This window comes from Paramisgurnus dabryanus, chromosome 20 (genome assembly GCF_030506205.2).
Source record: "Paramisgurnus dabryanus chromosome 20, PD_genome_1.1, whole genome shotgun sequence".
NCBI classification, from domain to species: Eukaryota; Metazoa; Chordata; class Actinopteri; order Cypriniformes; family Cobitidae; genus Paramisgurnus; species Paramisgurnus dabryanus.
This window is the reverse complement of record NC_133356.1, coordinates 10,530,830-10,557,702: the sequence shown is the minus strand read 5'-3', so window position 1 is coordinate 10,557,702 and position 26,873 is coordinate 10,530,830. Positions and strand designations below refer to the sequence as shown.

The 26,873-nt window shown below is 38.4% G+C and overlaps 2 protein-coding genes across 4 annotated transcripts in view; both read right to left on the bottom strand.

Moving 5' to 3' along the window:
* Nucleotides 1-486: 486 nt before the first annotated feature.
* lgmn (legumain) lies at nt 487-8,370 on the bottom strand. 2 transcript variants are annotated; one of them, XM_065296374.1, is made up of 14 exons: nt 8,263-8,370; nt 7,726-7,884; nt 7,531-7,628; nt 6,726-6,807; nt 6,547-6,629; nt 6,231-6,306; nt 4,195-4,257; nt 4,035-4,101; nt 3,843-3,961; nt 3,661-3,750; nt 3,329-3,538; nt 2,939-3,109; nt 2,583-2,650; nt 487-1,484 (listed from the first exon to the last, which is right to left on the bottom strand). In XM_065296374.1, the coding sequence occupies exons 2-14, from the start codon at nt 7,870-7,872 to the stop codon at nt 1,442-1,444; spliced, it is 1,317 nt and encodes a 438-aa protein (XP_065152446.1). In that variant the 5' UTR covers nt 7,873-7,884; nt 8,263-8,370; the 3' UTR covers nt 487-1,441. The 2 variants fall into 2 exon arrangements, with proteins under 2 accessions (XP_065152446.1, XP_065152447.1); XM_065296375.2 differs by having other exon boundaries at nt 7,726-7,881; nt 8,263-8,346.
* A 1,942-nt stretch (nt 8,371-10,312) lies between these two features.
* Nucleotides 10,313-26,873, bottom strand: part of pcnx1 (pecanex 1) — a 39,271-nt gene continuing 22,710 nt past the window's right edge. Inside the window, exons 14-35 of one of the 2 annotated variants that reach the window (XM_065296372.1) lie at nt 26,748-26,858; nt 26,555-26,646; nt 26,364-26,473; nt 25,862-25,967; nt 25,685-25,777; nt 24,257-24,407; nt 24,036-24,177; nt 23,335-23,512; nt 23,115-23,223; nt 22,887-23,016; nt 22,737-22,795; nt 20,179-20,394; nt 19,846-20,099; nt 19,535-19,765; nt 19,335-19,435; nt 19,077-19,227; nt 14,404-14,634; nt 13,510-13,784; nt 13,254-13,426; nt 12,550-13,001; nt 12,331-12,471; nt 10,313-11,402 (exon numbers count right to left, since the gene is read on the bottom strand). In XM_065296372.1, the coding sequence (XP_065152444.1) occupies nt 11,262-11,402; nt 12,331-12,471; nt 12,550-13,001; nt 13,254-13,426; nt 13,510-13,784; nt 14,404-14,634; nt 19,077-19,227; nt 19,335-19,435; nt 19,535-19,765; nt 19,846-20,099; nt 20,179-20,394; nt 22,737-22,795; nt 22,887-23,016; nt 23,115-23,223; nt 23,335-23,512; nt 24,036-24,177; nt 24,257-24,407; nt 25,685-25,777; nt 25,862-25,967; nt 26,364-26,473; nt 26,555-26,646; nt 26,748-26,858 (3,647 nt within the window). In that variant the 3' untranslated portion in view covers nt 10,313-11,261. Of the gene's footprint in view, nt 11,403-12,330; nt 12,472-12,549; nt 13,002-13,253; nt 13,455-13,509; nt 13,785-14,403; nt 14,635-19,076; nt 19,228-19,334; nt 19,436-19,534; nt 19,766-19,845; nt 20,100-20,178; nt 20,395-22,736; nt 22,796-22,886; nt 23,017-23,114; nt 23,224-23,334; nt 23,513-24,035; nt 24,178-24,256; nt 24,408-25,684; nt 25,778-25,861; nt 25,968-26,363; nt 26,474-26,554; nt 26,647-26,747; nt 26,859-26,873 lie in introns of those variants that run through there. The other variant, XM_065296373.2, reaches the window with a different exon arrangement.

The following is a 26,873-nucleotide window of genomic DNA, read 5'->3' as shown; positions in this document are numbered from 1 at the left end:
ACATGGCATAATAAATTATCTATAAGGTATTTTGAGATATAAATTCACATATATACTCTGGGGACACCAAAGATTTATTTTACATCTTAATGTCCCCTTTAAATATCCTTATATAACTTAAGCCTAGTTCTGGTTTAACCTAAACCCTGTCCATGAAACCGACTCATAGAGACAAAGTCATTCTGGTATAACCACACATAAAGCCTTTTGATTGTCATGTGACTAGAAAACCGCTCTTATTCTTTTATAAATTTAGATATTTTTAATTATGGCAACATCAGACGATGCAAACCATCCCAATAAAATGTTTTATCATCAATGTAAAAATGAGTTTAAACTAGATTTTTGGTATATGTCCCCTATCATGTCATTGGTTCATGTCTCCATTTTAAATAAATTCTTTATAATAAAATGATCATCTATATAGTATTCCCTGTTTTTTTGTTCACAGAATACATTTTTACATTGGCTGGAGAAAAAAAATAATTCAAAGACTTAATACATTTATTTAATTTTTTTTAAATCAAATGACACTGCTTAACAAAAATTAAGAATATTGACAGAATAACTTGTACAGTAGTTCAGTATAGTTTCAGAAGTTTTAGCTCATTTGTCACCTGTGCAAACTTGCCTTCCATCAGCGTACCAAATCTAAACAAAATTAATTTTTTTTACACACAACTCCTCCTTTAGTTCAGAGGGATGAGGCCTGAATTTAGTCTTAATGCAGAGCACTTGACAAAATAACCAGCCTAACACTACAGTCATCACACAAAACAAACCTGATTATTAACTGCTTAAACTGCAGCTGTTTTTGTGAGCTGATCTCAGTCATTTAAGACACTTCTTGTTAGGTATGACCACACGTTTTTACGTAAATAATTTGTTTTGTACTTAATGTACGATATTATATATCTATACTGTAATAGGTATACAACCAATAAATGCTTAAGCTACATTGTTTTCACAAGAAGATAAAATGGGCACTGTCATGTCTCAATACATATATAACAAGTATATTGTGTAGCACAATGCTAGTGTTTAAATAAATGTATCTTTGTTTCCATTTAACATCCTATAGAATTCAACCTTATTTCTAGGCTGGACATGCAAATAGTTTGGTTTATACACTCGACATATTACTCGATTGACAATAACTGTCACTGAGGTGCAGAAATATCTCAGGGAATAAAAAAGTTGTCAGGATTTAGAAGTTCTCGTGGGCAGCAGCCTAAAACACACCACTTTTGAGTAAAATATAAAAGCTGTAAAACATTCACAATAAAAATGTAAAAGTGAAATTCCTCATAAAAACACTTTCAAACAGATTAAAACCAAAGCTAGGATTCGATCGCAGTGTGATGTTAATGATTTCCCCACAGTCAGATTCTTTAGTGCAAAGTGAAGTTCATCCAACACAAGCCCTCAGCGGTTCACATTTCTACAGTCTGAAGTAACACACATGATCCATAGCCAGTGTGATTCTGTGAGAACAGAGAGATATTAAAGCACTGTTTGAATAACAAAATATCTTTCATTTACAACCTTGTGTAATATATTTATATAAACAAAACTTCAATATCATATAATTTTTTCTGATTTGAATGCATTTATTTTTTACAGTACTACTTGCGTTAGTTGTGCCTGTTTTACATTGCATTATGTTTTTGTCTCCAGTGTATTTTTGCATTGAACTGTTCTGTGTGCATGGTTTTATAACAAGAATCCTATAAGTGTATTTGTAATCATATTTGTATGGGTATATTTGTATTATTCAGCAACAAAATCCTTATATGCTCAGGCATACATGAGCTCTTCTATTCACTTTTCTATCCCAGATACAAGATCGTGACCAGCTACTGCAGGAAGGGGGCGCCAAAACATCCCCAAGGGCTTTACGCTGCATTTTTACTTGGAAAACATTACCGTTTTTCAATATTTACTATCTTCTTACTTTAACTTAGATGAATTAATACATACTTATCTTTTATCAATGCATGCACTTAATCTTTGTACAGTGCGTCGTGAATGTGTTAGCATTTAGCCTAGCCCCATTCATTCCTTAGGATCCAAACAGGGATGAATTTAGAAGCAACCAAACACTTCCATGTTTTCCATATTTAAAGACTGTTACACGAGTAGTTACACGAGTAAGTATAGTGGCACAAAATAAAACATGGCGCTTTTTTTGAGCGGATAAAAAATTTGAAATATATTGTATGACGGAAGAGCACTTAGTATGCAAATTAAGTGCTCTTCTGCCATATAATATAGTTCTCAGTTCACCATACTTACTCATGTAACTAACAGACGTTAAATAGGGAAAACATGGAATTGTTTGGTGGCTTCTAAATTCATCCCGGTTTGGATCCTAAGGAATGAATGGGGCCAGGCTAACGGCTAACACATTCACAACGCGCTGTACAAAGATGAAGTGCATGCATTGAAAAAAAGGTATGTATTAATTTGTCTAAGTTGAGGTAAAAACATAGTAAAATATTGAAAAACTGTGGTGTTTTCCTTTAAGACACTGAGCTGTAAAATGGTTTATGAGAGAGTTAAAAATATATGTGTGTTTTTACCTATTGGCCTGGTATCCTCCCTCACACAGGTTGACTAAAGCATACAAGTGTCTCAGAGCATATTCATACTGCAACACACAGAGGAACAAAGTTAGTCAACAGTAACTAAGTTAGGAAAAACCAATAAATATAAAAACCAAATATTTTTCTTTGAACATGAAGCAGTGTAATTGTCCAAGTTTGTGTTCAACAGGTTCCACAGAATTAAGTATTATGGTGCAAACAACAAAAAATGTGATGTCCACATACAGGTCTTAAAAGGTTAAATAAAAGTTAAGTGTATAAGTGTAACATTTAAGGTCAAGCGTTTCTAGCCAATACTACAGGATACAAAAACCCCTGTTGCTTGTGTATACCTCTTGTTGGTTCCAGTTAAAGCAGTGCTGTTTGTAGTGTTTGACGGTGGTTTTATAGCAGGCATACTGTGTGAGATCTTCCCGCCCATCCAGATAAGTCTGCACTTCCTCTTTGTCCTGCACCACGTGTTCTACGATCTTACGCATGGTGTTTGCAAGCAGCTCCCGCACCTGCATTTTACAAAAAAAAGTGCAAAATATATCCGCAAGCAGCAATCACAGGGTCATGCTCAACAAGGTATATTTAGATAGGGCTTGACCCTAAATATAATAAAAAATTTCACCTTGAGTCTTCAATTCTTTTTACGATATAAAGCAGCACAGCCCATCATGCTCCTTTTATATGATAGGGCCAGTATGACGTGATTGATACATGCCAGGGTCTCATACCTGCAGATGTGCATTGATTTCCTGCAGGTGAACGTGGGCGGCCTTGATATCATTGGTTTTCATAAGTTTCCTCTTCATGATTGCAAGTGGCACATCGGGACTGCTTATGAGGTCAAGTTCCTTAATCACAGGTAATGACATGGGCTCAGACGTCTCAACGCGACCTTTCGAGTTACCCTGGAAGGCAACCACCTTCATGTGGGACAGCGTCTGAAATACGAGTACACAGAAAAGGTTACATTACTGTCACTGACCAAAACAGCATTTCTGCTTTCGCCGACACTTGCTTATCTTTGTGACCTAAAGTGACAAGTCACAATTGCCCAAATTACCTTATTTCCGTACTGCATCACGTGGCTGGTGTTGGTTTTGGCTTTCACGATCTTGAATTGTTTCGCGAGTGTTTCCTGGCTCAGATCCTCCTATAAAAACAAAAGAAACACTGTTTAAACCATCTTTCAATGGAATTACACGTGTGGTATAAATTTTTTGTCAGATGTTTGTGTATTCATACCACGTCTGAGTCCTCCATCCAGTTGACACTGTACCAATCTCCCAAGTAAGTGTCTCTGGCCTCATCGTAGTAACAGGCGTATGAGGACTCCTTACCATTAGCTGCGGTCGTGGCATACACTAAAACACAAAGGCAGGATTATAACAACTGTCCAAATCACACACAACATGTGATGATGTCAGAGTAACTTACCATCAATGTCAACTGGAAGAGGCTTCATCATAGAGCCAGACTCACAGGCCTCAATATAAAACACCATCTTTGTGTTTGTGTATGAGAGAGAGAGAGAGATTTAAAAATAATGCATTGCAGCTTTATATCAAATTGTGATAAAAACACAAGTAACAGTTACCTTCTTGTATTTATTGTTGCTGTGCATGTACTTGATGGCCTCCATCAGGTCTTCTACGTGAAGCTAAAACAAGACAAAAGAGAGACGGGATTTATAATAATTTACTTGAGATGACAGCAACCCTAATATAAAATAACTCATGATCACGTCAATTGAGATGTGAAGCAATATTACTCATACATTGCAGGGAAACACATATTTACTGGAAAAGATGTCAATATAGCAACCGTCTACAAGTTAATGGGTTACTCATACGAGTGATTTTAATGTCAGCTGATTTACTGCTGTCAAGACAAATTTTAAAAGCACAAAAGCTAATTCCTATAAGGAAGGAACACTATTTTTTAGATTTAGATATGATGTTTGCAATATTGTGCGTGACAAAATTTGAGAACACAGTAATAAGCTGAATTGAAACAAAGTTTCAAAATCTGTTGTCAACTTGCTAATAAAACTTGCCAATTATTGTTATATCAGATACAGGTGCTGGTCATTTCATTAGAATATCATCAAAAATTAATTTATTTCAGTAATTCCATTCAAAAAGTGAAATATGTGTATTTCATTCATTCATTACACACAGACTGATATATTTTACATATTTATTTCTTTTAATTTCAATGATTATAACTGAATGGTCTCTCAGTCTAGTTTTGTAGGCTACACATTTTTATCATGGGAAAGACTGCTGACTTGACAGTTGTCCAAAAGATGACCATTGACGCCTTGCACAAGAAGGGCAAGACACAAAGGGTCATTGCAAAAGAGACTGGCTGTTCACAGAGGTCTGCGTCCAAACACATTAATAGAGGGGCGAAGGGAAGGAAAAGATGTGGTAGAAAAAAGTGTACAAGCAAAGGGGTCACCGCGAACCATTCAAAAATGTGGGGGAGATTCAAAAAGAGTGGACTGCAGCTGGAGTCAGTGCTTCAAGAACTACTACGCACAGACATATGCAAGCCATAAGTTTCAGCTGTCGCATTTCTTGTGTCAAGCCACTCTTGAACAACAGACAGTGTCAGAAGCATCTCGCTTCTGGCCTGCTGCTGAGTGGTCCAAAGATATGTTTTCTGATGAATGTAAATTTTGCATTTCCTTTGGAAATCAGGGTCCCAGAGTCTGGTGGAAGAGAGGAGAGGCACACAATCCACGTTGCTTGAGGTCCAGTGTAAAGTTTTCACAGTCAGTGATGGTTTGGGGTGCCATGTCATCTGCTGGTGTTGGTCCACTGTGTTTTCTGACGTCCAAGGTCAACACAGCCGTATACCAGGATGTTTTAGAGCACTTCATGCATTCTGCTGTTGACCAACTTTATGGAGATGCAGACTAAATTTTCCAACAGGACTAGGCACCTACACACAGTGCCAAAGCTACCAGTACCTGGTTTAAGGACCATGGTATCCCTGTTCTTAATTGGCCAGCAAACTCGCCTGACCTTAACCTTGTGAAGAGGAGGATGCGATATGCCAAACCCAACAATGCAGAAGAGCTGAAGGCCACTATCAGAGTAACCTGGGCTCTCATTACACCTGAGCAGTGCCACAGACAGATCAACTCCATGCCACACCGCATTGCTGCAGTAATTCAGGCAAAATGAGCCACACCTCAAAGTATTGAGTGCTGTACATACTTTTCAAGTTCATACTTTCAGTTGGCCAAGATTTCTAAAAATCCTTTCTTTGTATTGGTCTTAAGTAATATAAGAGATACTGAATTTGGGATTTTACCTAGTTGTCTGTTATAATTATCCAAATTAAAAGAAATAAACATTTGAAATATATCAATCTGTGTGTAATGAATGAATACAATATACAAGTTTCACTTTTTCAATGGAATTAGTGTAATAAATCAACTTTTTGATGATATTCTAATTATATGACCAGCACCTATATGTTATACAATAAAAAAGCGAAACATGAAAACATTTCACTGCATGTTCATTACATTTCTATACACTATTTTAAGGAAGTAGCGTGTTTAATCGCCTGAAAGGATCTGATTCAGTAAAATCAACAGAGGAAGTGAAAAGCGCTTACCTCATCATTAGGAAAGGCCACTAGACCTGGGGCTCCGTGATCAGTAAAATAGACAAACACATGATCATTTGGACCGCTGCCAGGAGGAAGAAACAAAGAAAAAAAATCACAAGACCTGTTAAACAGCATTTCTGACTCAGCATGTACAAACAGAGACGCAGAAAGAGAAATAAACATAGTTTTCCTGTAACTGAAGGGGGGAGAACACTAAAATCCCCCATATGTTAATTTCGATACTAACTTAATGTTCTTGTTTCTATGTTGGAGACACAAAACACACATACGACCCGTTGACCCCATCCCTATGTTAACTTGCCTCTTCAGCACTTTCCCAGATCCTCCTTTCACACCAGATGCATCACCTTTCAACACCGCCAGGAAATTCTGAGGAGTCACATCCTAAATCACAAACACACAAAATTTTGAATCAACGAATGGCAAACACCCACCGTTTACAATCTCAAATATCAGATTTAGAAGTCTCAGATGACTCACATCACCAGTGTAGTCCTTCAGCACCCCTTTGTAAACATCGGTTCCATTGGGTCTGTTTATGATCACTCCCGGGGTTGGGTTACTGGACACATAAATACAATCATATGACACTTTATACCGCAAGTATGTCAGTGTTGCGATTTAGTCAAACCAGTGTACTTAACCACACCTTTCTTTTTAGGTTAACATAAGTTTACAATTAACCCGCAGAACCATGTGACTGATCCAAAGGTCACAACAAACTACAATCGTCTTCCTTTATTGGTTCATTAAACCAGAACACCTGACCTAAATATAAACTCAAAGAAGTCACTATGAAATCTCAGTTGTGCAACGTTGTGCAGTTGTGCAAAGGAAATAATGTCTACAATTTAACTTTTTTATTTTCCTTTATTACCATAAACTGCATATTCTGACAAACTGTAGTCTGTCAAAAATATACAAAGTGGAATTATGTGACCTGAAGTTAAAACAAACTATATCCAAACATGCTTCATCATGCATCACTTTCTGCTCTTGGTGCTTGCGTAAGATGTTTGTGACTTCTGTAAAGCATCAGTCTGTATGCTTTATGTGTGTGCTCTTTAAATACACTGTCTTAGCAATCCAAATGCATTACACAGTAATTACACAGTAATAACACAGTAAGCTATTTAACCGTTTTTATCAACAACCGTTATGAAAGAAAAAAGCAACTTCCCAGATCATGGATGATCTCTTCCAAACCTCAAACCAATTGGAAATGGTTACAATCACAGATATTTACCAATACAATAGCACTAGTTAAGAAAAAGGTCATGCTCACTTAGGGTCTTTAGCCAGATCATCATACATCATCACCACAATCTGCTCATCTGGGATTCCGTTCTTACGGACGATCTGGTAGGCGTGGCAAACGTCAGCCTATTTATGCACACATACAAAAGGATACAAAGCAATTCAAGTTAAAGTAATAGACAAGTATAAAGAAAAATAGCCCAAAAACGCCCTGCACTCTCACCTGATGTCTGTAGTTGTACCAGCCATTGGATCCAGCCACAATGACAACCCAGTGCTTCCCATTTTCTGGCTGCTCAGTAGGAAAACCACTCACTATCAGCACCACACTTAGGATGAGGCCTAAAACACCTACTGTCTGTGGAGTCATCTCTGCAGTCTACTAGAATAAAAATACAATGCATACTTTAAAAAACATCAAATTACATGTCTAGTCTCTCTCTCTCTCTCTCTCTCTCTCTCTCTCTCTATAAATTTAAATGATACATTATTTATTATACTGCACTAGTATAATAACTAGTAAAAAACACCATAGGAAGTACGGTTACAACTACAGTAATAAACAAACATGGAACCTAATAATGACTTTACAAAGGTCTGGACAAATGAGTCACATTCCCAGACAAGGAAATCTGGGCTGCAAATACAGCCGAACACAAAAATTTCAACTGCATATTTTTAATAGCGCAAGCAAACGAAACAAGCCATTTCTATAAACCAATGACCAAAACAAAGACAACAACAGTTTTTGTGCGCTTACCTTCTACTGTAGGCACCGCAAGAACATATTCGATCTCGACCGACGCGATATTTATTACAGGCTGATCGTTGAGTGCGCATGCGCGCTCTCCGAAAACAGAAACAGGTTGTGCGCCATCCAATCATCTTAAAGAACCTGAGTACGTTAGCCAATCAGAATTTTCTTGTCCCTGAACGGGCGGGCCCTTAAATAACCGCATGACTAGTCGGTCATGTGCCGTAAGTTTCGCTGGAAAACAAAACAAAAAAATCATTAAAATAAAATTATACCCGCATGTCTGTTGTGGTTCGCCAGTAATACGACGTAAGAGGATGTATTACAGTAAGAAATGATTTAGGGAAATGCCACTGTTATCTTAGGGGATTTAGTAAATTAGTTACACAACATTTATTAATCAGTTTCATCTATTTGAATTAACACCTGTGCTTTTTACCATCTGGGGAGAAGAACCGACAGCGCATGATCAATCATGCGTTTGTCATATGACTGATGTTTCACTGTAACTAGAGGTTTTTAATGCTGACGTGATGTCATCTGTAGTGCCGTTTTTACAGGACAGTGTGTCCCATGTTATAACACATTTGCAAGGCAAGCAGTTGTGTTTCATGCTTCTGTTAGTTGGTGTTAAGAATAAGATACACCCTGCTGAAAAAAACAGCATGGGAATTATGTTGGTTTAGCTGGTGGTCACCAGCATACCAGCACCAAAACACAACATATGCTGCTCTTGATGGTATGACCAGCATGGGCTGGTGCTAGTGCTGGTTTAGCTGGTGTTCACTAGCAAACCAGCACCAAAACACAACATATGCTGGTTTTGCAGGTTTTTGATCTGATACCTGTCGTGTAAGATTAGTCCATCTGTGTTATGATTTTTAGTAGTAATTTATTACAGCAATTAATATTATGAATTAGTGCTATGAAAAGATTAATCGCGATTAATCGCATACAAAATAAAAGTGATTTTTAGCATAATATACAAGTGTGTGCTGTGTGTAATTATTATGTATCTATAAATACACACACATTCATGTATGTATTTCAGAAACATGTGTGTATATATATTTATTTATATTTTTATATATTCTATATTGTATATAAATAAATTATATATATATATATATATATATATATAAATATATAACTTTTTAATTTATATATATATATATATTAAAAATTTCTGAAATGTATATATGTATGTGAGTGTATTTAAATACATAATGATTACACACAGCACACACACATATATTATGCAAAAACTTTTATTTTGTATGCGATTAATCTTTTCCCAGCACTATTACTAATATATGAAGACCCTTTACTCAAAAGCGCATTCTTAAAAGTCATTCTTCACAGGTGTATCTGTTAATGGGTACATGTCTGATACTGAAAATTTCCCTTAAAAGTCCCTATTATGTTTTATGATATTAAAATACTTTAATATGTGGGCTTTTGTATGTCTACGCACCTCTTGAGGACTGACCACAAGTTTTCAGTAGGATTAAGGTCTGGGGAGTTTTCTGGCTATGGACCCAAAATTTCGATGTTCTGTTCCTCGAGCAACTTAGTTATCACTTGTCAATTGTTTGGGGCATTCAGAAGAAACTTGTCAAGAGAAAAAAAGGGGAGCGCTACCATCATTGCTGTGTCATGCCAACAGTAAAGCATCCTAAAACATTGCTTCTCAGTCATGGGAATGAGCTCGTAAAATTTTTTGCAGGAACACAGCCATGAATAAAGAATAGTAGTGAAACACTTATGAATTGCTAGTAATTATACGAAATGCAGTATACCATATTAAGAAAATTATCTAAAATCACTAACGCAGAAAATGTATATTTTTGGCCATGGCTGTACACCATCAGTACAGAGAAAAACAGCATTTAATCAATTAAATCAAAGCTTAACTGATCAGCTGACAACTGATAATTTCATGAGAGATAGAAACCTTCACCCTCATGTCACATGTATATGACCTCAACCACCATATAAACTCTGGTTTATGAGAATGAATTAAAGTGCAATGTCATCTGTCACTCGGCAAAATCGATAGATTTCCATATTTATGCATCTTTATTTGTCCAGTAAATGAAAAACAATATAACAAAATGTAAATACAATAATAAATATTCAAAGCCAAATCTTTTTACAGACACACGCACACACACATATATATATATATATTCGTACATAACTACATGTGGTAAAAACCACATCTGTCCTCAAGCGAAAAATAAAAACGGTCAAAGTGGCAGAAAATGAAAGTGTCGATGATTTTGCGTTAATCATTCCAAAGGCATCGGTAATCGTGATGATTTAAACCGTATAGAAATAAATAATTTCTGTGATCTAAGAGAGTAGTGCACATCTGCAAATCAAACAAATGAAAGAAGAAAAAAAAATCATAGTGCAAGTTAAAGTTTCTCAACCTTTTTCTGAAATGTATCCTCAAAAAAATATGTGGGGATGAAGAAGAAGAGGTCTGTATAGGAAGCACCTGCTTTCTATTTGATCATCTTCACCATCCCCACCATGATTATTTGTCTGAATTGGCAGCACGACTCACTGGATTTCCAGGGCAACACTGCACCCGATTTAATTTGGCAGAATATACAAAATAAAACTTAATTATAGCTGCAATAAAAAATTGTTTCCTCTGTGTCTGTGTATCAAGCACGTCTTAGTGTTTCCCGTGTGTTTGCATGTGTTTACAAAGAGCTGATGAGATGCATAGAAACTCAAAGACAGAATGAGACCACCGCTGCTCATAAAGGAGAAGCAGAGAGAGAGAAAAGTCTACAGAAGCTGATCTCTCATGCAGCATATTCGAGAAACACAGAGCAAGGCAGCTTTCTGTCCAGATTTCAGCAAGTGTGCTTCTTGCAGGGTGTGTGTATTTTCTTTGTTTGCACAATTCCCTGGATTCCTGCTCCCGATCAGCAGCTTGGAGCGTCCACTATCTGGCACCTGCAGAGGCCTGACATTAAAAGTGTGTGTCCTCAGACCTCTGCCCCCAGTTCAATCACTCCTGTCTCTACAATAGGAACCAGTTTATCATCCACCTGGACCAGCAGGATGGTCTTATCAATGTGAGATCGACTAACCGGGTCACGGCTGCAAGGCACCCATCGATGAACCACCTAAAAAAAAAATGAATAATTTTATCATTAATAAATGTAACTATAAATGTAAGACTAAATTCACTGTTAAAAATAAATAATTTCACCCATAATAATAAACACTGTAAAGGCTTTAAAGGGATAGTTCACCCAAAAATGATGTCATAATTGTTTTCACTCTCACCCTCATGTCGTTCCAAACTCATAAGACCTCTGTTTATCTTCGGAACACAGTTTAAGATGTTTTATATTTAGTCCGAGAGCTTGTTGACCCTTCATTGAAAATCTATGCACTGTCTATGCCAAGAAAGGTAATAAAAACATCATCAAAGTAGTCCATGTGACATCAGTGGGTCAGTTAGAATGTGTTGAAGCATCGAAAATACATTTTGGTCCAAAAATCACAAAAATTAAGACTATTCAGCATTGTCTTCTCTGTTGTGAAGCGTATGCGTGAAACTAAAGTCACGTGACTGCGGTGACGTGGATGATGTTTTATCCTTAGACATGTTTGCAAAGTTTTTTTTTTTTACTTACAGCGTGCGTCTTCCTCAGACTGTAAACGAAGCCCAGGCACAAAAAAACCCAAGCCAGGGTGCACCAGACAACACGTCCGCGTCATACGTCATTCGCTTCACAACAGACGCGGAAGAGAAAACAATGCTGAATAAAGTCGTCATTTTTGTGATTTTTGGACCAAAATGTATTTTCGATGCTTCAACACATTCTAACTGACCCACTGATGTCACATGGACTACTTTGATGATGTTTTATTACCTTTCTGGACATGGACAGTTTACCATACGTAGATTATCAATGAAGGGTCCACAATCTCTTGGACCAAATATAAAACATCTTAAACTGTGTTCCGAAGATGAACGGAGTTTGGAATGACATGAGGGTCATTTGTGGGTGAACTTTTCCTTTAAAGAGTGTGTGATGTACTCACATGACCCTCCATGCCCTCTAAGGGGCCCCACTCTCTCCAGAAGTTTCGCCCGGCTCTCTGTCTCATGCTCTCGTCGGGCCACACCAGCTCCTTCCTCTTGGACTGATTCATTACATCCAACACCTGACTTACATCAACGATCTACCAACATACAAATCAATGTATAAATGTAACAAAATCCACACGCAACATACTATAACCAGCCAATCAGATGCTCACCTGAACTCTGTAAGAGATATCATCCCTCCTCAAACAGGACAGTGATGGATTTTGATAATGATGGTGGATGTGATGAAGATGATGGTGGGGGTAAGGATGGTGGTCTGTCCCCAGCCCTAAGGCCTCGTTTCCCAGCAGGCCTGCGAGCGTGTGAGCATGTCGTTTACAGGGCGGGATGGAGTGGGCGGAGAGAGAGCTGGAGGGGCCGGGCGGGTCAGAAGCGGCTGAGGCGTTGGTGCCCAGGCGTAACTGGAGGGAGGTGGGTAGCGTGCGGAGAGACAGCTGGCTGCTGGATGAGCGTCTGCAGGGCTCCAGACCGGTCACAGAGGTACGGAGCGAAGACTGACGGCTGCTGCTGTGGCGATACGAGGACGACTGACTCACTACAGACGCGCGAGCGGGTGACTGGCGCACCAAACCCGACTGCACAGACTGAGAACTCTGACTCATTCCTGGAGAGAGAGACAGATTATTGTAGGTATGTCAATTATTTATCTGAAACTGATATTGTACAAAAGTGGGTAAGGATATTTAAGTTTTTTAGTTTTGCAATTTATTGTTGAAATGCTTTGCATTAAAGTGTTACACAAATTAGGCCAAACCTAAAACGAGGATTTGCATGTATTAATAAGACCTCATTAGAATACATGTTAAACAGTAACAGTCTGTGTGTTCATCCAGTAAGTATGATTGCATGCGTTTACCTAGCGAGTGATGTGCATAAGCATGCAGAGCTGTGGGTCCTGAGCTATGCTGGGAATCACTCGCACCTGTCCCAGAATTCCCAGAATTCCCACTGCCACACGACAGACCACCTGCATCGCAATCTTCCACATTCCCACCGCTGTTACAGCCGGCACCACAACCTTTACGCAGTCTACAGATACAAAGAGAGATGAGCAGCACTATTAATATGATTACAATAGTAAAACATTCTTTCTCATTCATACCCACACACACCTGTGCCAAGTGTTAACAATGAAGTTTCGTATGTTGGCGATGCTGATTGGTCCACCCAGTATGTGTCCCAGCTGCGGGTGTGTGTTACAGTAAGAAGTTGTCAGGGGCGACACGTAGATGGGGTATCCGATTGGCTGGTCGCATGAAGAGTTGATCATGTTGCGTAACGCTTGCTTGGCGTTCTGGATGCTCCCACGCTCTGGGTTTCTGTTCCGCAAAAACACCAATTCCTGCTGTTGCCCTGCCCACAGGCCGCGCACACACTCCTTATTCACCTGAGAACAAACATTTACTTATTTAATATTAATAATGAGTTTTTTTAACATCACATTTATGCAAACAGGTGCCAATTCTCTCCTTAACGCAGTGGATCTCAAACTAGGGGGTGCGAGATGATGCCAGGGGGTGCCAAGTTTTAGGACATTTCTGCCCTACAAAGGCAAAAGGCAGTAACTTCGTTTTTTGGTCGAAAATTTGTTATTGATATTTTTGGGACATTCAAGACCTCCTTTATCATGTGGATATCTTGAGTCAATTTTGTTGTTTTTTCAAGAAAATAAAAATCAAGAAGAAAATAACTGACAACTAAAGACACTAAAAAGTCTAAACTTTAAAGTCATTTTTCTACACTCTTTTGCCTTTGTAGGGCAGATTTTATAAAATACATTAATTTATGATAATTTTGGTGTAAACGTCAGTAATGCTAATAACCAATAGCACTAAAAAGTATCATTTAATATGTTTTGTTTAATTCAAATTGTAAGTGTGAGATTGTTTTATGTCATGAATTTTCTTTGGAGGGGGTGCGAAGGGATGCACCCTACACATGGGAGCACCCACCAAAAAAGTTTGATCTTTTCTAGTCAATGTTTTTTCTCTTTTGTTCTTACTCACCTTTATGACCCTGAAGCTGAGGTGACGTCTGTTAAGCATTATGATCTTGTATTCGTTGGTCCCTTCATCCAGCACGTGTCTGAGGGCGAGCAAAGAGGGAGAGTTGGAGAGCACCGCACTGCGCCAGGCCGGGTCTCCCTCGTGAGCAATAACAAGCATCTGCTCGTGGGACGAGATCGCCTCGAACAGTACAGACGACTCCTCATATTCATCAGGGGATGTGAAGTGATCCTGCAAATATGGAGATTATTTTCATTAAAATGTATGTTAAAGTATGTCCGACTGGCTGCAGATTGAATTTATATTATTTAAAGGAACACTATTATTTAATGGAAATACCGTTTTGGAATCCATTTAGCCGATCTCCGGGTCTGGAAGTAAGCTAGATAACTTTAAATGTAACTTCAAACTTCAAAGTCAAATTAAAAGATACCTAGCTGGGGACAATTTTTTTTGGGTACTGCATGATATTATTGTGCCTGCTGCACCCATGGTACAACAGCAAAGTTCCTTGATTATTACGCCAGAATGAGAGTATAGTTCCTAGCTATTTCGAGTTGAAAAATCGCAACTTTTAATTACCCGTCGATCTTAGTACACAATGTAACTACGAAAGCATGTTTTAAATAGGAAAAATATCAAAACTCTTTGGTCATTTTTGAGTGCGATGCTAATGGTCTAATCAGATTCAATGAATTATGCTAAGCTATGCTAAAAGTGGTACCGGGAGATCAGCTGAATGGATTCCAAAACTGTAAAACTTAGATGTTTAACTCTAGGGGAGCTGGAAAATGAGCATATTTAAAAAAAATGTAAACTAAATGTATAAAACTAAAATTTTTAGGACACCGGATGCCAGTGAAGAGAATGGTCCATTATACAGTTCAGCAATCTTTATACAAAGTATCAGACTGAGCTATCAGACCCGAATGTGATTCCAGAGAGACATAGAAAAGAGAACATCACATATGATATGGTGTTCCTGTAGCTCAACTGATAAAGCATGGATGGTTTTTGCCACCTATAGAATGGTGGGCTGGCAGATATCCTGGGTGGGCAATATATATACACAAAATTATGAGATTAAAGTTATTGTTTTCTAAATGTATTTTAATCCAAGTCTGTGCAATATTTTTACCCGGCATATTAACGAGCTAAGAAAGATTATACATTATTAGGTTGCCGTTTCATGCATTAATGAAAAAAAAACTATTAATCAAACTGCAAATAAATGTAAACAGGGTTCCCAAACCTTAGTTAACTTTAAATTCAAGGACCTTTCAAGAACTTTTCAGGTCCAATACCCTCAAATTCAAGGACTAAATGTGGGGACACATTTTAAGTGAGAGCAAGGTTACATTGTGTTACCTTTTAAGATACATTGTTACAGTTCCCTTTCGAGGGAAATCACGCTGCGTCACTGCAGTGACACTTTGCGGACGCCTCCAGGGGTAAGTGTGTCTGAATGTGTATATCAAATTCAACCAATGGTGAGGCTTAACGACAAAGACAGGGTGATGTGGGAGCCAGGAAGTATATCACTATCTGAAATATTGCCAAAGATGGCGTTACAGGGACACAGGAAATATGGAAATGGAGACGCAGTGTCTCATTCCCTTCTCAGGGAGCAACAGTTACATACGTAACCCGAGACGTTTTCATGTGTCAAACACACCTATGCAAAAAAGCATTTTGGTATGAATCAACATTCGCATACAGAAGATATAAGCATTTATAGCGAACAGTTTAGCACGTGTGCATAAAGGCTAGAAATTTTATGATTTTATCCTACACTAAACAGGGAATAATATGGATTTTTTTTTAAAGAAAACTTCTTGCATAAAATAGATTCAAGCAATTTCAATGACCTGTATCCATTTATATATATTTTCAAAAACTTCCCAGGGCCTTGAATTATTTCCCCCAGATTTACAAACTTTCAAGGACCCTTGGGAACCCTGTATAAAGAAAGCTAGCTACCAAACAACAATGAAACAGTTAGTAGCCTCTTTCACACAGTAATTCTGGTAAATTACCATGAATTTACCAGAATGAATTTACCAGTAAATACAAAAATGTGCTGTTCACACATGCAGTGACATTCCGTCTTTTTACCAGTAAGACATCATTCACACATCAGTATCAAAATACCGGTAAACTCGGAGAGAAATCGGAAGTTACCTATGATGCGCGGCCGGCGAGCTCCATCCGTGTCGTATTTGTAAACGGCGGGTTATGACTTAATATCCACGGTCCGTATTTTGTTGTTTTCACATCTGTGGCAAACGGTCGCGAAGTTGCTCGTGACCAAACAACATTGCGTGGCGGCGTCAAACGGAACCTGCGCGTTTGCACATTAGGCTTCACAGATGGTGTGCTAAGGACGTCGGCAATTTGGCAATTAGATGGTAAGCGGTTTTAAACAACTTTGGTGAAGAAATGTGGATGTTAACTTCAGGTGTGCTCGACTTTTAAGCAACATGTGTGTGGAAACGTCCGTAAACAGTCTGCGTCACCTGTATAAAAAACTTTCTGATTGGCCCGCCCGATCTGTCAGCGCGGTCTGACGTCATCTAAATGCCGGTAATGCTATATTTTTCGTTCACACACAGCGCTTACCGGCAAATTACCGTTAATCTTACAACCTGTCTTACTGGTAAATTGGGAGCACTGATTTACCGGAAAGGTTCTGTTCACACATGACATGTTAACTGCAATTTACCAGTAAATTACCAGTAAACACTGTATGTGTGAAAGGGACTAGTGACTCAATTCTGCTATATACTAAGAAGTCTGACTTTACAGAACAATGACTCTCTTATTTGCATCTGCACATTGTTATCTATGAAAAACTCACGTGGCACACTTTAACCAAATTCTTTAATTTCATTTAAGCAACACTGATTGTCCATTACATTCAACAAGTACGACTGTGATTGGTTGTAATTCTCAACACTGCAAAAATAATGCATATAAAATATATGATGCAAAGTGAACAGATCTAAATCTAATGCTGTCATCTGTGCTTTTCTTCATTTTCTTTTAATTTTGATCATGACAGTCATAATACATTTTTGGTTTAATTGTAAAGGATCATGTTTGTCCCCTTGTCTTGAATTTAAGGGGCATTTTTATTCATCTTTGTTGCATTTTTGCCCAAAACCCACAGTAATTTCCAACCCTGAGACGTGAACGGACCATCCATAATTAAATGACTACTAAATGGACTCAAATGACTGGGAATTAAGGTGGAGAGATTATCGGAAACAACAGGCTAAAAGTTTCATACAGTATTGCACACAAGTAATTCTGCTTTTAAATCTTGTGTCACATCAGATTCTCCGCTACAGACATAGGCCACCTCATGAGTCGTGAGTTTAGAGTGACATTGCTTTTAGCAAATAAAAAATACTGCAATTTTCTGGTGTTGATTTGTTAGGACCGTCTATAGTCCTTCCTTAATTCCCTAACATAGCCCGCCTCAGACTGCTGTTGACCAATGTATATACTGTAGTAAAATAAACTATGAATGGTGTCTTTGACTATATTCTGATTGGGTGGGCAAGAAAGGCATTTGGATGGGCTTAGCCTAGGAGCCGGCCCTGATTCCTATTCGATTCACAGACCCAGGGATAAAAGCATTTGCCAAACCCATACAATCTTAGAACGAATGTGTTAAAAACAACACATTAGTGTTGATTCTGGGAAAACACACTGGGGCTGTTTACACTTGGTATTAAGATGTGTTTTCATCGATCGGATCACAAGTGGACGAGAGAGACACATTACGTTTACACCTGGTATTAAAATCCGTCTCTTTTGTCCACATTCGACCGCTTCTGTCCTGAATACTGTGAGGGGGTGGTCTTTGAGACGGTGGGCGAGTCTCTCTGCTGTCATTCAAACCCGAGCGGGAGTAATTATGAGTTTATATGGACGCAAACTAATATTATGTCGGAGTCCACTGCTTGTTTAGCAAGTAAACATGCTGCACAGAGTTTTGTACGTGTGTATGTAAGAGCTTTCTCTGAATTTTCAGCGCAATTGATGAAATAGGATCGCGAAACTTTTACACACTTTCAAAACGAAGCTACGGAGATCAGCGCCGCTTTAGTTTTATCAATGAAAGGCTAAAAATAGCGCTGTTCACCGTATGTTCACAGCAGAAGTCAAAAAAGACGTAAAACTTGTGTTTAATACCTCAGATTAGATAAATGGGCAGAGGGAAGGCGGTCGCGTGTTGCTGTTCGAACACATTCAACCACATATACGTTCCGCAACTCCAAAGCGATCCGATCGAAAGTGGTTTCGACTACCTCTGGATGTGGTTGAAAGTGGTCGAAAGTGGACGAGCTCAAAACGTTTTGAACACCGTTTACACCTGGCATTAACGTCGTCCACTTGTGATCCGATCGACGAAAACGTATGTTAATGCCAAGTGTAAACAGCCTCTCTATGTCCCAGAATTTACCAAACACATTTTGTGTTACTTTTAACACAACTTGTGATTTATTTTAACACAAGATAAACACAAAATGACACACAATGTGTTAAAAGCTTAACGCACAAAGATGTGTAAAAAATTAACACATCCTTTCTAATAGTGTAAATGTAATTTATGTAAATATGGATAACCCGAGTCTCACATAAATGCACGCATATAAACATCTCACCTGGTGCAGTTTGAGTGACATGCGTATTCCAGGCACGACCACTTTCCTCAGAAGTTCCATGTCGGTAAAGATCCATTCATCCCGCACAGATGAGATCCGGAAATCTCCCTTAAATAAGGCATGCAGCCCGTACAAAAATGACTCCAGATTACTTTGAGAATGGAAACACAAATTAAAACCACAAAATTAATCACAACATTTTTGGAAAACCTCAAAAGCACAGCAAACTAGCTGCAAAAAGCATTAGTGCGCCCCCACCTGGACATGTGGTGAGATGCAGTTCCTAGAGCTCTCCTTCCCAAAACACACAGCCCATAACAAAGCAGAACCAACTGAGAGTCTTTTTCACTGTCCAGTGGCTTAGACAGACAGAAAAAAAGAGAGAAAGAACGTGAGGGGAAGGTGACAAGATCTTAGCATACTTCCTATATCCATCAAAGACGCTTGCGTGTGTTTACCTTCTCTCTTCGTGAGTTGCAGTACTGGATCCAGCTGAGGTAGACGGAGCAGAAACTGTCTCTGGAGATTCCGGCCAGTCTGTGGTCATAGTCCTCATCAATGTTCGGATTAAAGGTTGGATCTAGATCAACGTAGTTGCGCTCCCCACAGCTCTTCAGACCATCAAGCAGGACTTCATTCGCCAGCCACTCCTCCAGTTTAGGAGACGCGATGACATAGTAAATAATGCTCTACAGCACAAACACACAATGTTTAGTTTGGAAGTCAAAGCAAAAAAGTTTGGTTTAGGAGAGAGAGAATATCTGCTGACCTTGACGTAGTACGTAGTGAGGATTCGCCGCAGATCAAACACCTGCAGCATAGACGCGGCACTGTTATCGGTAATGCTGTAGCCCTCTAAAGCATATTTAGTCACCAGAACCTCCCAGGCCAACCAGCGCTGGCCGAACGCAGCGTTAAAGGACAACAAGTGCGGCAGATGACCAGGTTCACAACAACAACAGCCTTCGTCCTCTTCAACTCCTTCTGTTATCGCCTCGACCTCTCTCTGCTGACAGTACGTCCCTAAGAGAAAGAGAGAGCAGAGTGAGCAAGCGAGAGAAAAGGAAAGATGGTAACTTACTTTCCATTATTATCTCCTTACCCCTGAACTCAAGTCCTCGGAGCTGGAAGGTTATGAGTCCGTTGCCGATCTCGACAAGGTGAACGAGAGCATTGAGGTAATCCGAGGCCAGGATGAAGCAGTCACCAGTGCCGTAGTTTCCCCAGCGGCCCAGCTGAAGGTCTCCACACAGGGAATGCTGCAGGGAACGCGTCAGGTGCTCATAAAAGATTGAGTTCAAGTTGTTATCATCTGAACCTGAGGAGAAGAGGAGGAGAGAGGCTGCAGGTTTAAAAACATCTCAGAAACTAAATAAAAAATATAGAGATGGACAAAGATAGCTAAACAAAGTAAAATCAAAGTTTTTAGTTAAGTAATCTGATGCTATAATATTCAATAAATACACTGCAAAAATGAATGTCTTACTTAGTATTTTTGTCTTGTTTTCTAATATGAATATCAAAAAATTCTTAAATTGAGATCCATTTACTTGGTAAGCATGTGGCTTAAGATATTAAGTCTTGTTTATTAAAATAAATGATGAAAATCAAGAGGTTTTTTACTTAAAACAAGTCAAAATATCTGCCAGGGCAGTAAGAAAAATAAACTTAAATTAAGTTTATTGAATTAAATTGAAACTGGAATTAAGTTTATCTTTCTTACTACACTGGGAGATATTTTGACTTGTTTTAAAGGTCACGTTCCTCCTGATCCCATTTTTTAAACGCTAGTTAGTTTGTAATGTTGCTGTATTAGCATAAATAATACCTGTAAAATGATAAAGCTCAAAGTTCAATGCCAGGCGATAAATATTCTTCAAAATAATTACTTTTTTTAAAGCCTACAGCGAACGGCCGGTTTGGACTACAGCCCTCTATTTCCTTCTTTAATGACGTCAGTAAAAAGATTTTTTTACTAAACTCCACCCACATGAATACGTAAGTCACCAGCTTTGGCTCAAACGGCTCTGCTAAGCTAAGCTGCTATTGAATCACAACACACTAAACAAACTACACAATCAGAACTTGTTATGTATTTCTGAAGCAGGGACTTCATAGAACAAGGAAGACATCAGCTCGTTTTGAGGACAGTGAAAACAGCGCTATACAGATAAGTAAATTGTGTGAAAAAAATTGTTTTGTTTTTTTACACGTGAAACATGAACACATGTTACATTGCCCACTATAAACACAATCAAAGCTTTAAAATCAAAGAAAGAACAGGAGCTTTAAGTAAAAAAAAAAAAACTCTTGATTTTCATTATTTATTTCAATAAACAAGACTTATTATCTTCAGCCACTTGCTTACCAAGTAAATGTATCCCAATTTAAGAATTTTTAGATATTTATATTAGAACACGAGACAAAAATACTAAGTAAGACATTCAATTTTTTGCAGTGTACAAACTAGATATGTATTGGTACATTTTCTGAAGAAAACAATTATAGACTAAATGTTCTCCAAAGTCTAAATTGATGTTTTTGTTAGTAATGCACCGAAATTTCGTTTTATTGGCAACTCAGATTTGTAAAATTAATGAAATTGTTTAATATAAAAAGTTTAATAATAAAGAGCACCTATTTCACTGCTAAAAACAATGTTATATTGTGTATTTGGTATAATACAATGTGTTCGCGTGGTTAATGGTTAAAAAACCCATTATTTTCCATATAACGTACACTTTTTGTAGCTCCAGATTTCACTCTCCTCCTTAAACGCACGGATTTTGTACAAAACTCATCAATTTAAAAAGCTCTGTGTCCCTGATTGGCCACTTAATCTGTATGTTGTGATTGGCCTGAATACCTTTGAAGTCAGCTGGAAATGTGACGTTCCTCACCATCACAATTCAATGCTAACAGGACTTAACTTACAGGCTGTGAGTCCGAAGCTGGAGGAATGATGATAATGTCGGTCTTTCTCTTTGACTACATCACCAATCCGAGTAAGTAAACTGTTGCCTACAATCCGTGTGTTTGTTGTAGTCCAAGAAAAGAGATTTACTTTGGAGATGATAACTCGTGTCATTGCTTACTTTGGGGTATGTACCTTTTGCATTTCGTTAATATGTACTAATAGACACGTACACACCAAAGGAAATGTAAAATCGTGACTTTAAAATCTGTGTGACTTTAATTTTTGTTAATGTTTGAACTGTTTTCAAACAAACGGAGCGTAGCTAACTCCTCTCCCTCCCCCTCCCTTCCGTGCTTCCATGAACGTGCCTAACCCCCACCCCCAAATCCTTCTTGTTTTTTATTGGCTGGAACACTTTGTTATCGTTTCTGATGGTAGGTTTGGCCACTTTGTTGTTTTTGCAGTTTGTGAAGCCTAGGCTGTATACAGAGATCGCGTTTTTTAAAGTTTGATCAGCGGGCAGGCAGCAAGCAGATAGTGAGGAGATGTTTGCTGTATGTAACAAAAAATGTTTTATGGTCTAAAACGCATGAATCCGCTTAGAGCACCTTTAATGCAATTATACAAAAACTTGGGTTATTTTTGATATGTGCATCCAGAATTCTCGGTTCCGGCCCAGGATTTTATTTTGGTGCATCACTAATATCTGTTATTGACAAAACTGAAAAACTTTAAAATTGTACCTGGGTTTCTGTCAAGCTGAGAGGCCAGTCTGGTGTTGGAATGATCCACTCGCTTAGTACTAAACATACAACAATGTATATGAGCACAAATTAAAATAGACATAACACAAGAAAACAAGACATATAATAGTGAAATACAAAGTATCTTACTTGTATTCTCTCTCCCAGAAGCGCACAGGCCTTACATAGGAGCTGATGAAAATGGCACTACCAAGGAAAGGGTTCAAGGGAGTGGAGAACACAGCAGAAACGATGGCCTGAACGAACAACATGGCCGAATCTGAAGTGGCAGAGTCAAGGAAGAACTGCTAAAACACACTACTGACTCGTACAGCTGCTAAAATAAATTAAATCCAAAACATTTTGTGCTAAGGATACGTGGCACCGCAAAAGGTTGAGCGAAGGCATGGAAGGCGGAGCCCCAGGTGATCTGCCACGGCGCAATGTAGGTATAAACAAACTTCAGCTTATAAAAGAGCTCCCATAACTACAAAACACAAGGGTCACAACACGTCACAAAGTTTGGTATACAAAAAGTATAAACTCCTGACTCTAAAGAGTAGAAAATAGAAATGTTTGTTATATAATAAGGACTTGCCTTGCTGAAGACGATGGACATGAAAAATAGATCAAGCAGCAACGTCTCGGAGAACTGCTGGTAATCAAAGGTGAAAAACAGCACAGTGAAGAGGATGGTGACGTACTGATATGTTGGACTACTGAAAGAAGAACGAAGCAGTTTCAGCCCAGCAATAGTTATCATTAGAGCTCCAAACCTGTGAGAGAGAGAAAGACAGAATTAAATGTTACTTGTACATGACAGTGTAGACCAATGTTTTGGTCGATCAGATCACAAGACGAGAGAGACACCTTCTCTGATATTTCAAAACGCGCAACTTTCACACGCTCGCAAAATGAAACGAATGAAAGAAGCGAAGAGCAGCCACTTCAATGAGTTTGGGCATCCCTGCTTTAGATCAATAGGCGGAGAGTAGAAGAGTCTGAATGTAGTCAAAAGTGGACAAACTCAAAATGTTTTACACCCCGTTTACACCCGTCTTAAGCGTCGTCCATTTGTGATCTGATTGATGACCAAAAACACCTTAATACAGCCTCTAAATGCATTTTATAACTGTTTGAAGACGTGTAAAACTATACACCTGTGTAGAAAGTCTTTAGACTCAAATATAATACCAAAGACAGAATGCATATGTGCCACATTTTTACAATCTATGCAAATGTAAAAATGGCAACAGAACCAAAAGGCAAAAGACAGGAGGTCACAAAGACAATACTAACTCCGTGTTGAGTTTTCTGGGACTGGCGAGCTCCTGCGCGCTGCCGCTCAGCTCATTCAGCACAACAAGCGGATACAGGATGTTCTTTTCAACAAACAGCAGCCACACGTGAGCACGCTCAAACCACATGACATGGGCGGCACCTGCACACATAACGAACTCTTCAGTACCATTACACATGACTGTATCCTAACAGAACCAGCATGTGACGTGCAGACTCACCTCGGATTTCAAACTGATAGTACTCCCTGGTTTTGAGCAGCGGATGTGAAAAGCAGTACCAGGGTAACTGCTTTCTCATCTGGGGCAACAGGTAATGAGTTAACAGCCCTATTGCCCCGACAAGACCATACAGAACATAGCTCAAAAACGGCTAGAAGAGAAGAGAGAAAGAGTTAGGATCAAGGACAGTTCATTTTTTTAGATAGCATTATCTTCAAATAGAAGCAAATCAGCTCCAAAGAGTTTTAAAGGATTAGTCAATTTTCTTAAAAAATCCAGAAAATTTACTCACCACCATGTCATCCAAAATGTTGATGTCTTTCTTTGTTCAGTCGAGAAGAAATTGTGTTTTTTGAGGAAAACATTCCATAATGTTTCTCATTTTAATGGACTTTAATGGACCCCAACACTTAACAGTTTTAATGCAGTTTAAAATTGAAGTTTCAACGGACTCAAACGATCCCAAACGAGGCATAAGGGTCATGAAACAATTGTAATTTTTGGCATGAAAAATAAAATATATGCACTTTTCAAACACTACTTCTCGTATTCCTCTGTTCGTGAGATGCGCCAGCGCGACCTCATGTAATATGTCATCACATCAAGAGGTCACGGATGATGTATCCGAAACTATGCCCCACTGTTTACAAGCGAGAAAGAGGACCGTTACGAAGTTGTTGTATGTGGAATTATACAAATTAATGTCTTTGTGTCAGTTTATTGTTTAAAATGGTCCGCAAATGTGCGTTTCATATATGTAACACGTGACCTTTCCACGTCATTACGCAATTATGTGAGGTCGCGCTGGCGCGTCACACGAACGGAGGAAGAAGAGAAGTTGTGGTTTAAAAGTGCATATTTTTATTTTTATTGCCAAAAAATGACAATCATTTCGCTAGATAAGACCCTTATCCCTCATTTGGGATCGTTTAGAGTCCTTTGAAACTGCAATTTTAAGCTGCATTAAAACTGATAAGTGTTGGGGTCCATTAAAGTCTATTAAAATAAGAAAAATCCTCAAAAAACATAATTTCTTCTCGATTGAACAAAGAAAGACATCAACATTTTGGATGACATAGTGGTGAGTAAATTATATGGATTTTTTTTAAGAAAATTGACTAATCCTTTAAAGGGATAGTTCACCCCCCCAAAATGTATTGTGTCATAATTTACAAACCTGTATAAATTTCTTGGTTTTGATGAACACAGAGAAAGAGATATTTTGAGGAATGTTTGTAACCAAAACGTTCATGATCGGTTTGGTTACAAACATTCCTCAAGATATCTTCCTTTGTGTTCACTAGAAAAAAATTATACAGATTTGAAACAATATGAGAGTAAAAATATGATGACAGAATTAAAAAATTTTGGTGAACTATTCCTTTAAAACAGGTTTGAATCATACAAAGCTTGATCACAGTGTTTTACCTGTAAGGCGATGAAGACAGTGCTCACGTGAATGGCGAAATACAGCACGGCGATGACCACACACACAATTACATCTGACTGCAATCTCTCGTTCTGTAGCCAGAGAAGAAGAAGCAATGCAGATGCATCATTGTGAATCAGTTGAAGATGTGTGCAAGATATAAAAATCCTGCTCACCACAGAGTTACGGAGTTTCTCAGGTAAAGGATCCTGAACTTCAGCCAGGGGATCTTCTGGATTTTTCTCTTTTACGTTATGGAAGACCTTTGACTGCACTAAAGAACTACAAACATGACATCACACCAACATTAAATCTTACAAAGAACACAAATGATATATGAAAACCATGCTATATAAACTGTAAATAATATCACATCAAACGGACACTGCTGGTTTTATGCAACACTATTAAATACAGCTTTCTGTGCTCCTGATGCTTTAAAAAAAAAAACAGATAATGTATAGTTCATTAAATTGTTATTTTTTATGTAAAACAGTAAACATGTAAACAGACTAAAATAACAAAAATATCTAGGTTATTTAGACTGGAACTATGTATGTAACTATGTCAGAGACATCCCAGTGAATAGATATTAAAAACACTAACAGCTCAAATACTGGCAGCAATAAAAATACCAGCATCATCTGTCAAAAGCACAAACCCACACACAGGACTTACATAAGCACGGAGGGGTCACTGCTTTGGCGACTGAGATGGTACGAAATGGCAACCAACAGCCCACAAAACACTGAGAAAAGTACAGGAATGTGCTGAGGATCCCATGAGTCCTGAAAACCCACACAATGTTCAGAATGTATACAAAACAACTGCAAACGGAGATTAAAAAGGAAGAGAGAGCAATGTATCACCTTCAGGGCTCCGTAGCAAAACCCGTAGAGCATCGCTACAGTGACTATGCTGCGCAGAACGCTATAGAGCGCTGAGAGCAGACTGGTGCATGCTGGGATTGAAGAACATTAAAGAACATTATTAAGTCAGTGTTAATTCAATTTTAAGTTCATTTATCCTAACGTAAACGTATATACTGTAAACAGCTTTTACCGTTTCCCCCAAAGACATGTATGTCAAGTTGCTCAAGTAGGTACATGACAAATGTGTTGATCTGAGGAAGCAGCCCAATAAAGAAGATGATGGGAAAGCACAGGGTAAAAACTAGAAAGAGAGAGA

What these genes read in the sequence shown, in the direction of transcription:
- lgmn (XM_065296374.1), bottom strand. Translation starts at nt 7,872, where the DNA reads ATGACTCCACAGACAGTAGGTGTTTTAGGCCTCATCCTAAGTGTGGTG. An exon ending in AAATCAATGCACATCTGCAG is followed by an intron (nt 3,110 to 3,328) that starts GTATGAGACCCT and finishes TGTAAAATGCAG; the next exon opens with GTGCGGGAGCTGCTTGCAAA. An exon ending in TTAACTGGAACCAACAAGAG is followed by an intron (nt 2,651 to 2,938) that starts GTATACACAAGC and finishes TGTGTGTTGCAG; the next exon opens with TATGAATATGCTCTGAGACA.